The following is a 12,954-nucleotide window of genomic DNA, read 5'->3' as shown; positions in this document are numbered from 1 at the left end:
GAGGGCAGTATTTTCATCTAGTAACTTAGCAAAAAAGTGAACAAGCATATTTCACAAATAGTCAAACTATTCCTTTAAATGCTGTAGTCTGTAACTGTTTTTCATCCTCATTGTCTATACTGTAATGTTTGTCTATTCTGTACACACATCTATTGCATTTCTGGGTCCAGGGACCGTCGATTGCTGTATGGTTAGTAAAGCCCCTTGATGCAAATTTGTTCAAATTCATGATATTGGGCTATATAATTATAATTGACCCGACTTAATTAGGGGATGAGATATGGCTGGTTTGGGAGCGCTAATAACTTTAAAAGCGTTTTGAATGTATTTGAATATATAAATTGAATTGAAAATAGTCTAGGGCTGTCATCAGTTTTTGTATTCCTGGTCTCACTTCAGGAGGCTGCAGTTTAAAACTGACGTTTATTTAAATAATAACAGATAATGTATGAACAATGGTGCTCTAATTGCAAGACAACATGCTTTATTGTATTTTCATGACTGCATTTCCGCTCTTTGTTGTTAAGCATGAAATGTAATTGGTGATTTGTGTGTAGTCTGAAGTAAGATAGACAGAGCCTCGTGGGCATTGCGCACAGGCCCATTTGAATTCTTAATAGGTTTACATTACCGCTGTCCGCATGGCTCTGTCATATGGCGAGTTATGTAGAAGAATGCATGGTTCAGCAGGTTAGCATCTTTTGTCATGTGGTGATCTGAGCTCTGTGAATATGTGAGATAAACATGAACACTCACCCTGTGGCAGAGGAAGGTCTGTACGGATGTGGGGGTCGGGGAGGAATGTGTATTATGTCCTGTTCTATCCTGCTCTGCGTGAGTTTGTGCTCTTAGCGTGCAGTTTAAGACATAAACATGCCGTGTTTATGTGTGTCTGTATATCCGTGAGTGCATGATGTATCATGTATACCTAACAGAATAGTAGCAAGTGAAGTGAACACATAAACTTATCGTATGCACATACTGTATGAGGGAAGGGAACATACTATTGTAAGTCTCTTTACAACACAAATGAACTAAGATGAGTGAGTCAGAGATATTTATGGTCATCCCCAAAGGCAGCCTTCCTCACTCTCCTTCTCTTTCTGTGTCTCTCCCTTCTTCCATTTCTGCTCGCAGTAAAACGTGCTGATGATTGAATAAATTGCTGGTTAATTGAGAGGGGATGCTTATCATTTACTATTATATTTTACATGTGTTCACAAACAAGGAAGTGGCAATTTACATAAATTTACTGCGCTTTGGAAGGCTAAAACTGTTCTGACAATGTATTGCAATGTATTACAGCTTTCTGCATCTTTACAATTATTACTCAATTATTGTTGTAGACCACACAGGAGAAAAGTTTATATTAATAATATTTAAATTAGAAAATCTATCCAAATCATAGTACTTATTTGATAGAGCTTTGGCAGGCATACAAAGATGAGCAGAATAAGTATTGTTTATATGTCCTTATTATATATTTTTCTGATTCTCTGGTACTACACTCACAAGTATGTGGTAATAAGTTATTACCCTAAATATAAATAAACCAACAGATCATCAAAAGTACCTCTTTTCACAACTCTAAGTACATCAGACATTTACTGTGTACAATAAAAACATCTAAAAAGACCAGTTTCACATTGAAATACACTACGGTCATACAAATTACGTGCAGAAATTTGGATAGGATTTTCTTCTCTATTTTTAAAATACTTTTTAATAACACTATGCTTGCTGTTCATAACTGTGTGTATGTTTTTTTGCCAATGCCAAAACTTCCCAATCACCACCCTAAGGTGTGAGATTTGTATGTGACCTTGGCAGGATTGAACCCGCAACCTTAGTGTTGGTAACTTACAGTAGTGCTCAAACCATCTGGGAAATAAAGGACCACTGCAGTGATTACAGTGTGTACAATACAATAGTTTGGATGAGGCTTCTGATGACATTACTGCTGACCAATGTCAGGCTTGGATTCAACATTCCAGAAGGTTTTTCGTCAAGTTGAACCATGAACTATGAAAACATACATTGTGATGGGGTTGAGTACTTATGGCCAAATCCAGAAGACTGAATTGATGCAGATTAGTGTTGTGTGTACTACAGACAACCTTTACAGTATTTACAGAAAACTATTTTTATTCAGTTCAGTTACAGTGTTTGTTTGTTTTTTACAGTATTTGATTTTAAAAAACCTTACAGTAATATGAGGTCTTAATTGACCACACTTCTGATTATGGCATAGGAATTATGGAAATAGTTTGTTGTTAAATTTGATGGGTAATGTACAGTTACATTTCTGCCGACTGTAATGTGAAAACAGTGAATAAAAAGCTCATCTTTAGCACTCTAGAGGGTAATTTGGAAACATATATCTTACATTGTTTGGTCTTGGACAAACTGATTGTAACAATAAACAAGCCACATGAAAGGAGAATCAGTTGCTCTGAATGCAAGATTTATTGATTTACAACAGGGGTCTACATGTTTTTTTTAACCCAAGGACCTCTTAACTGAGAGAGAGAGAGACAGAGCAGGGACCCCCTACTACTAATATTGTATAAAATTAAGTTACATAATAAACTGGGCCAACAATAACGGGTGGGTGGCCTAACGCCTTTATACTAAGCTCTTATACTAGCCCACTAATTGTTGGCATTATTTTATATATTGTGTTTTAATGTTGAACATATATGTGGCACAGTGCATCCTTATGATTAATGCATCTGTGGATGCCTACCTTAGTGACTACCTTAACTATAGGCCAGTAAGCCTGTCAACAGAGGGGAGTTATTTTTCTCTAATAATATGTTTCCATTTTTGAAAAATCTTTAAAAAAATAATACACTGATAATAATAATTAAAATTAAATAATAATTTGGAGCCCCCCACCCCAACATATTACTGCAGCAGTAATCTTTTGTTCCATAAATGCCTCTTAAATTGTTTATCTGTCACTTCCCTTCCATCCTTGTATGAATCGTTCTGTTCTCTCTGCTCCCTGCGGCCCAAGCATGCTCCGTCACAGAGGCAGCAGCCATAAGCTTAACTCAACCTTTTACATCAGCAACAAAGAGGCCCATGTCTCCTATTCTGGGCTAAGTGCTTCTTGCAATCTGCAGTAAACTGTTGGGAAAACGAGCCCTGCAGCCCACTGTGCTCTTGTATGTATGGTGTCCGCAGAGAACACAGGGCAAAGGATTAAGGACTCCCTTAGGTGGATGAGGTTACTATATAATATTTATAATAATAATAATAATAATAATAATAATAATTGTGTGTGTGTGTGTGTGTGTGGCTTTTAGCATGTGTCTCTATTGTGTATTATAAGAGCCCAATGAAAAGTTAAGTGACTTTTGTCTTGGTTGACAAATTACAACAAATCATGTGTACCAGCCTTTGAGCTGAGTTTACGTTGACCTGCCTCATGCATAAAGGATGAAAGAGCCTCTATCTTGTTTCATATCTCTAGGGAGGTCCCAGGACTGTCCTTAATAAGCTAAGTCACCCTGCGCTACCCTGCAGCTTCTGCCTCTCACAAATCTCACTGCACTTACATGAACCTACCACCTTTATCTAGCAATGTGTTGCTAACTTCGCTCCCAGTCGACCTCAAGCTGATGGCTTGATGTTCCCGTGTTCCGCTCTGTCTTTGAAACAACCTAGAGAAAGGCGCAATGCTGAGTTACATCACTGATTCCACGTACACTCTTGAAACAGTATTTTTATTCAGTGTTTGTCCCTTTTTTAACTTCTCTCAGATACGTTCATGCATCGGTGTGCAAGAGATCTCTGACTGGTTGTTCAGCCTACTGAATCAGTGGTTTCACCCAATCAATGCCATTTGTCCTTATTTCTTCTTTTTCCAGTTTTTTCTTCGACAAAGATGCAATGCTGAGTTGCAAAGCTGACAACGCCTGTGCACAGCCAAAGAACTTTTAAGACAATCCATTAAGACAACCAGCTTATGGTCTCTGTTTAACTTGAGGGTACATGATGCTAAATAAAAACACCAATACCTGTCCTTTCTAGATTGAAATGTTCTTTTGCACCTAGTCAAGGTTTCTTGTGTTGTGATGGTTCTCGTCATGGTCTGTGAATATGTTCTGAGACTTGTTGAGAAAAGGTGAGATTTGGCTGTCCTGGTTAAACAATGTTGTTTTTGCTTATTGAATTTGTTATTGCTCTGTGAATGGCATTTGTGTAACAACACCTCATTATTTATGAGTTTATTAACAACATTCTAATGTATTTATAAAAATATATCATATTTTAATTGGTATTAAAAGGTCTAATAGGTACCTGTGTAACATTACGGTGTAGGCCTACAAGGTAGCAACAATCTGGCGATTGGGCGGAATTTAAAGAGAACTACTAGTATTTTTTTACAGTACTGGAACCAAAAAATGTAACTGTGGATTGAAAATAATTACACCATAGATTGCAGACCATAGTCTAAAGCAATACCCAATAGGTCCTGGAATTTTTTTCATTGTTGTCTCTGGTTTTTCCACTAAGATTTGCTTTGCGCATTCATCAATGGAGATGGATTGAAATGGTCACATCAAATTCTTTATCCGTTTGTGTCTGTGTGTGCTTCTGTATTTGTGCTTCAGTGTTTGTACCTGCCTGCTTTATACAGCCAACACACTATTAAAGACATGCTCATGCTTTTTCATGATAATTCATCATGTCTTGTTCTTATCAAAAATATTTTGTTTTTCTGTGTGTCTGCAGGAAACCGTTGAGTATGCCTTCCTCATCATTTTCACAATTGAGACCTTTCTGAAGATCATTGCTTACGGCTTGGTGATGCATCAGAATGCGTACGTGAGAAACGGTTGGAATATGCTGGATTTTGTCATTGTCGTCATAGGGTAAGTCCTCAAGTTCAGTTATTTCAATCAACTTTTTTGTATAATGTGTTTGATTAAACCTATTAACTTTGTCCTTTTGCAGACCGAATCATTAGGTTTCATTATTTTAGTTTGGGGCTTGGATTTGCACTTTCATCTCAGTTTGACATTTGCAGTTTACAGTTTGACAGTTTCTAAGAGAGGCAGTCAGCGTTAAAGTTAATGTTTCTTAAGCCTCTGTTCCAAGCGGCCAAGTGCAAATTGAGACCCTCATACACCCACAGTATATGACCCAGAAAAGACAGAGAGAATAAATCAGAGCTTTACCACCACTGGCGTGAGTCACCATCTCTCCATACTTCATCTCTTCTCCAACACTTCCACCCATTTTTCCTCTCCTCTCACTGTCTTTTGCGCAACACTCTTCCATACTGCTCTGCTTTTATCTCTGCAGTTTTTGCTTTTTCTTCCCCTTACATTTTGATCTTGTACGTTAAGCTTTACCCTTCCCCACCTCACTCTGCCCTCATTCCCATGTCCTGCACACTCTCCTTGTGTTTTCTTCATCCTTATAGCAGCTTCTCTTTTTTTTCCTCTATCTTCCTTCCTCTCTTTCCTTTCTCTCCTCTCATACACACAGTCCAGTGGGTAGCTAGGTTAGATCTCTGTCTGTTTGCAGCATGCAGGGTTGATCGGTCATGCAGTCAAATGCAAAGACGGCTGCTCCTGCTATGGAGAGTGACTGTTGCTTCTAAATCAGTGAAATGACCCACTGAAATAATACTGCCAGTATCAATATATAGCTAGGTCAGCATGGCTCTAAAACGGCTATATAAAATCATGTTGAAAGATCAAGGTTCAGCCTACTTCACAACACGCTTCAGTATTTTTGTATGTCTTTGTATTTATAGATTGTAACATGTCACATTATGGTTCAACAGAGGTTAGCATAAGGTCATAGGCGCTCAAAGATTGAGCCATGCTTTAATGTTTTTCTTTGTTCAATACTCCTCTTCATAGAGAGAAAAGTGTTGAAATGCAAGAAAAATATCTTAGCCTGTAGGGTACAGTAAAAATCCTTCTTTTGCGACTTATCTAAGTAAAAAAAACAAGTAAAAAAAAAATGGTGAGGGAAAGATTTGTTAAAAACATATTTGTATTTCTGTAAAAGGACATGGGTTCCAGAAATGAAAATTAGCTTTGCAATAAAAAAGGTAACAGTAAGGTCATGTAAAAGAACACTTATTGAATTTATCAAAATAAGAGACACATTACCATTTTGAGGGCACAGTAGTATAGGTGAGTAATGATGAGATCAGAAGATTTATTTTTCCTTAAAGGATCAGAGTGTTTAAGCTCTTGAACTACAAATCTTGAAGCTACACTAATCAATATTTTTATATAACATTAGCAATGGATTAAATGACAGCTAGAATTATCACCCTAATCTGCAGTTCCCCCTGCTTTTAGTTGGCAACTACCTGGTGAACATATGTAGTGGAGCATTTAGCAGCTAAAGAGACCAAAACATAAATACAGTTAATATTGGATTTTTATTATCCAAGTATTGATCATTTTTAAATGCATATTATACAGTTTTAGGTATTGGATGTACAAATTCCCATGCAGCCATTGTTGCCTTTTTTCCTTCACACTGTAAAATTCAATTAGCAATCAACTTTCATTCAGATATATATTGAAACCAGCGGGAGAAAAAAAAAACTTTTACACAGTTTTGTGATGGGATTTGTAGTTAATAGACTAAAACAGTTAAAACCACTTGGCTCCTTAAATATTGAGATGTTTATGCAGTTAAAGAAACCTGATGTATCACTTTTATCAAAGGCGTTCTCTTCAGGTATATGCAGTAAAAAAAGTGTTGATACGTTTTCTTTTGAACATGACTGAATGAGTAATGAAACCCTAGTGGCAGGCGGTCAGTCTTACAGCTCTGACTCAGTATAACATAAGTCTGAGCAGACTGTGCTTATAGGCCCTCAGAACTCCTTCCTATCGGCAGCTTTATTCACTGCTCACAGTCCACAGCTTTGATGTGATGATGTGTCGAGATGATTTCCCCTCTTGGCTAGGTGAGAACGTCTAACTGACTGTAATGAACTGTCCTTTTTCATGGTGAGGGATTTGTTCACTGCTGATTTCACTTTGCGACTACATTAAGGAAACAGCTTTTGTACATGTATTTGTTGTTTGTACACTGTAACTGAGCATATAGACAAAGGGGATGAAATGCTGCTATTCTGCACTCTCGGCATTGCCCCTGGCAAAAGTAAAAGTAATATGAATATATGGAAGCTACCACTACCAGTGTTTACTAACCAGTTTTAATGTATATATATATATATATACTGTCTATATTAACATTAATGGTGCATTGCATTTAACATGTGTAGTACTCTTTTAATCCAACTGTGTCCTGGTGATATCAGTATGGTTTGTGGGTGGCTGTAAAGTAAACGTTGGCACACATTATACTACATTATAGTTTCACAGCAACAATGAAATCATCAAAATATAGACTATTCTGCATTTTTCTGCTTATTTTGTTGAAAATATGATTGTCGTTCTTTCTCTAAAAACAATGCCTAGTATAATTTTCCAGAGCCAAAGGTGTCATCTGCTAATTGTTTGTTTGGCATCTCCTTTCTTGAAAATGGACTGAAACAATTAATCCAATTACTTTATTTTTTTGTTGATCGACTAACTGAATAATCAACAAATCATTTCAGCTATGCTAACTCATCTGAGATGCAGAATGTTTTCCTCAGCAGGCTAATAATGTGAGGTTCTGTCTTTGCTCCCTAATAGACTCTTCAGTGTTGTCTTGGAGCTTTTGACCAAAGAAGAGAAGGTAGAAAGCGAAGCAGAAGGAGAAGGTATCCATCCATCAATGCAAGGACACGGAGGAAAACCAGGTGGATTCGATGTTAAAGCCCTTCGAGCCTTCCGTGTGCTGCGACCCCTGCGGCTGGTCTCAGGAGTACCCAGTAAGTACTGAGCTCAATATACAAACACTATGTTTACCCTGTGTAACCAAATATATGAAATGAGATATACATTTACCACATTTTTCTGTATATATTGTATAATGATCTTAACCCTTATTATTCCCAGTAAATTGTAGGTTGAAGGGTTACACATCACAAGTCCAGATGGTCTATGTATCATCCCTGAGGACTGTTTTTCAAAAACATCTATTCAACATCTACATCAGCATCCTAAAGGCATGAGCTCTGTTATAAAAACAAACTCAGAGTAAACACTTCTGACAAATTTAGGAACTATATGTTGTTCTATATGTACTGAAATGTATAATATACTATAACTTATATTATCCATCCATCCATCAATCTGTATATACTTATCTGGGGCCAGGTCACGGAGGCAAAAGCTCTTGCAGGGGACCCCAAATTTCCCTTTCCTGAGCCACATTAACCAGCTCTGAACAGATCCTGAGGCTGTCCAATGTCAGGGTGGAGAATTAATCTCTTCACCTAGTGTCTTCCCTAGTCTCGCATTGCAAGACCTTCCTCCATAGCAAGGATGGTCTGGCTAGTCCAGACAATATTCCGGGATGAGAGAAAAACATTTACTGGTTTATTGTCATTTTTTTAAACCAATCACAATAGTCTTCGGCGATGTTAAGCGTCGGACTGAGCAACAGTGCCTCTTTAAAATGGACTCTGAAAATAACTTGTTTTGGGGGAACATGTGTATAATCAAAAGTTGTTTTTGTCATGCAACACAAACCTCATTTACAGATAGTCTAGCTAGCTGTCTCAGCTATGAGGAGCAGTAACCTTAGTCCTCATAAGTTGACCGTAGTTTAAAATTCTAACAGAAAGAAAGTGGAAGGTGACGGACATCTAGCCGAAATGAGGGACATCTGGCAGACATTTTTTGGAAATGTAACGTTGTCAAAATAAAATTGGTCTTCCCCAAAGCCTCCTCTCAGCTGGACATGTCTGGAACATCTTCTTAGGGAAGCAACCATGGTCATGGTTAAAATTGTATCAAATTTGTAAATAAAAACAAACACACTTCTTTCTTGTGGGGGAAACATATAGTAGTCTACAGTATAATCATCCCACACAGCACACATACTGTATGCTCAGATCTAGGTTGATAAACAAAATATTATAAATGTACAGTATGTCTTATAGTTTTATATTTAGGTCAGTAGCCCATAATTATGTGAACCATCATGACGTACAGAAGACCCAAGTTATTTAGTTGCAATAATGGAGACTGGTACCAACTGACGTTACCAGCTGTGTTACGTACTGTGCATTCAAAGTACAGCCAAGCTTCATTTAATCTGTTTATTTTCCTCATTTCTTAGGTTTACAGGTGGTGTTGAACTCCATCATTAAAGCCATGGTCCCTCTCCTTCACATTGCCCTCCTGGTCTTATTTGTAATCATCATCTATGCGATTATCGGCCTGGAGCTTTTCATCGGTAAAATGCACGCAACCTGCTTTATTCCTGGCTCAGGTATGCCCTCTTGATTTTATGTTTTATATAAACTTAAGTCATCTTTCTAGTCTACACGTCTAGTATTTTGAATGCTGTAACAAGCAATACTTTTATGTTAAAAGTAGCCTGACCTACACTGACTTTCAACAAACATCAACATGCATTTCTCCATTGTAAAGGTGAAACCTAATGTTTAATCTGACAGCATGTTGACCCAACTAAAAGATGTATAATGGATTCTTTACACAAATAAAACATAATAGCTTATGTGCTTGACATATTGCACGAACTGAAGCATGGAAAGTCACAGGCATGCTTTTTCAATCATTTATTTGAATCACTTTGTCTCAAATGGGTAATAAAACAAGATCAGTGTTTTTCTAGTTGCAACAATTTGACCATAAGGACACACTACAGTATAGACAGATATGTCTAACACTGTTACATTGTTCTGTGTTACTTTAACTTCTTCTTTTTTTTCTTCTTTTTTTTACAATGTTTATGTGTATTTCTCATATGGGTGATGACATTTATACACTGACATTGCAAATCTCTTCAGGGGTCACTAACTTCAATTACCTGGTTGATGCACGAGCCAGGTTGTTTTGTCCAAGAGGGCCTGTTAAAACACAGTGTTTGTTTTTCCCTCCCTCCCTTGTACATCAGGCCGCTCTGCTCTGCTTAGAGTAATGCCAAGTAAGAATGTTTTCCTGGAGGACTGCAGCTTTCTCCTTCCTCTCCAGATGAGAGGGGAGGCAAATTTTATTTGCTAATCCTGCAATCTTGCTAGAAAGTTAAATCGTTATAACTACCATACTACAATAACTATGATTAAAATAAGAAAAGGTAAAGAAATGTATTTGAAGGCCAAGTGTAGCAATCAGACATGCTCACATGTCTCTGTGCTAAAGTCCATGTCGAGTCTCTCGCGGTTATGAGTGTTATATCACCTGCTGCGTTCCATCCAGGCTTCTTAGAACACTACACTATATGTAAGGAAATCCAAGTATTGCAGTCAGCAGGAAGTATATTATTACGTAAATCTACTATCATAAGTTTGGCAAACAAATAAAGGCCCATTCATCTTTTCATATCATCTAGGATATGACTGTCAGGGTTAAACTCCCGCAGGTCGTAGCTGTAGCAAGCGTTAGATGGCCAATGCTGAGCTGAACTTGTGTATTAAATCACAATACGTTCTCAGGTGTCTAAAAAGAAAGAATCCTTTATCATGATGCCACATATTTTGCGTTCAGTGTTATTTTTGTTTGGGCCTTTTTATCTGAAGTTTTTAAAGCCAAAGCTGCTGGTGAATGGCACAGCAGCTGCGGCTGCGGTCGACACGTTTGTTGTACTTTCTCACACGTAGCCGTCCACAGCAGATACGTTACATATTACGTGTTGGGTAAATGGGTTGGTGGTAGGTTACGCAGGGAGGGGATTAACATTCAGTGTAACATCAGACGTTTCTTAAAAATAAAGGTTTTCCACGAGTCCCGCATCTTGAGTCCTAGTTGAGTCTGAAGTCCTTTGAGGACAAGTCTCAAATCAAAGCTCAAGTCATGGTCAGGGCCTGATGAGAACAATCTGAGGGGGGCTTTGATTTGTGAACACTGTTTGAAATAATCTAATATTTTCAACATATTATAATATATAATTTTATAATATACATAATGTATAATACCTTTATGATTACAATCCTAGTTTTATCCTCTCTTTCTTCAGATGTGATAGCAGAAGAGGAACCAGCTCCATGTGCGATCTCAGGGCATGGGCGGCAATGCCCTATCAATGGCAGCGTGTGCAGGGAAGGCTGGCATGGTCCCAACGGTGGCATCACCAACTTTGACAACTTCCTGTTTGCCATGCTGACAGTGTTTCAGTGTATCACCATGGAGGGCTGGACGGACGTGCTATACTGGGTGAGTCTCTGCTCTCCCAGTTCAATATCCTGTGACTGTCACATGCCTTCAGCTTAAACGTCGACTCAGATCAGACACAGCAATAATGTGACTGACATTCTGAAGATGGAGCTGCTGATAACTTCCTTAGGCAGCTCTTATCGCTCTGATATGATTGATTGCCTAAATGATTGGATGCATCAACTCAAAAACACAATAAGATGCTATCCTGGTACTTTTCCTGCAAGATCTCTATTTTTCTTCATTTGAAGAAAAAGCAACTTTTGACTATCTTTTCTTCTGCTCTTCTTTTCTGACTGTTTCTTCATTTAACAGTTTGTTTCACTCTTTTTTCCCTCTCTTACCCCTCCTCTCCTTCCTCTGTGGTGATGCTTGTTTCTCCAGATGAATGATGCTATGGGTCTTGAGCTTCCATGGGTGTACTTTGTCAGTCTTGTGATCTTCGGCTCCTTTTTCGTTCTTAACCTGGTTTTGGGTGTGTTGAGCGGGTAAGCATCTTCCTCTCTTTGCAGACAGAGACCTTCTGCTTGATTTCAGGCTGGAGGTTCTCTGTTCTTGTATGTGTTTCTGTCTGTTAAACGGCTACTTTTGGCTCCCGTAGGTCAACGATGCCATCGGATGGGAAACACCTTGGATTTACTTTGTTAGCCTGATCATACTGGGATCCTTTTTTGTGTTAAACCTTGTGTTAGGTGTGCTAAGTGGGTAAGAGGAAACGTGTGCAGTGGTTTTTGTTTGCAGTGTGCAAAGCATGTATGTAGTGGTTTATTATTTGCTTATTATATAGTGTTAGCCTGCGTATAAACTATGCTGCAGTTATGGGAAGTAAGATCCTGTGAATCTTTATACTAAAATAAGGAGCTGTTAAACCTGTGATTGGCTATCCTGTGTTAGGACCACGAGATATACAGTATGAATATCCTTTCTCAGACATTGGCGTCATACTATCACGTTCTTTCAGTAGCAATTGCAAAGTGAGCGTTTCCTCCTCCTCATCATCATCAGCCCCCCCCCCCCCCCCCCCCCCCCCCCCCCCCCCCCCCCCCCCCCCCCCATCCTCAACCCATCCAACCTCCTGAGAAGGAAATTAATCTTATTCCTCGCCCTTCACTCCCTCTGCGCTACTAAGCTCTCTCAAACCCCAGTTTGCTTTTCCTGCTCTGTGGAGTGGGGGGTGGGGTGTTACAGTTGAATTAACTCTGGGGGGTTGACCAGCCAGCAAAGCCAGATGTTTTTTTAAATGCCAACAAGGTTACCAGAATCATCAACTCAGACAATCCTGAAGTCCTGTTGGCTGCTGTAAATTGGCACATTTTATTACGTGCATCAATTTTCTAAATTCAGTTTTACAAATGCTGTTTTGCTGCCCTCTTACCATGAAGTCTATGTATTTCTTTCAGTATAGAAAACAACCCACCGTGCACTGAATATAGTTATGTACCATCTTCTGAATCCCTACATACTGTAGTTTCCAACGTTGTCCTATAGAATGTAGGAGTTTAGATGCTGTGCAAATGTTTCATGCCTCTTAAAACCATCTGTCCACCTAAATTGCCTTTTCTGTATGAATTTGATGCTCGCCTAAAGGATACGCTACTGTACGGTCGGGCTGTAAATATAGTGCTGTGTCTGTCTTTCAAAGGTGTACATCTCCCTCCAGTGGCTAGGGTTCACA

The 12,954-nt window shown here is 38.6% G+C and overlaps 1 protein-coding gene across 17 annotated transcripts in view; it reads left to right on the top strand.

The window, feature by feature from the left end:
• Positions 1 to 12,954, top strand: part of cacna1da (calcium channel, voltage-dependent, L type, alpha 1D subunit, a) — a 60,749-nt gene that overhangs the window by 16,405 nt on the left and 31,390 nt on the right. For all 17 annotated transcript variants that reach the window (XR_004656181.1, XM_034868193.1, XM_034868190.1 and 14 more), the window contains exons 4-8: positions 4,744 to 4,883; positions 7,689 to 7,867; positions 9,223 to 9,375; positions 11,083 to 11,279; positions 11,664 to 11,767. Coding sequence is in view for 16 of the 17 variants with exons in the window: in XM_034868193.1 (XP_034724084.1) it covers positions 4,744 to 4,883; positions 7,689 to 7,867; positions 9,223 to 9,375; positions 11,083 to 11,279; positions 11,664 to 11,767 (773 nt within the window). In the remaining variant the exon portion in view is untranslated. The remainder of the gene's footprint in view (positions 1 to 4,743; positions 4,884 to 7,688; positions 7,868 to 9,222; positions 9,376 to 11,082; positions 11,280 to 11,663; positions 11,768 to 12,954) is intronic.

This window comes from Etheostoma cragini, chromosome 4, assembly GCF_013103735.1.
Source record: "Etheostoma cragini isolate CJK2018 chromosome 4, CSU_Ecrag_1.0, whole genome shotgun sequence".
NCBI classification, from domain to species: Eukaryota; Metazoa; Chordata; class Actinopteri; order Perciformes; family Percidae; genus Etheostoma; species Etheostoma cragini.
The sequence above is the reverse complement of the archived record's forward strand: the minus strand, read 5'-3'. Positions and strand labels throughout refer to the sequence as shown.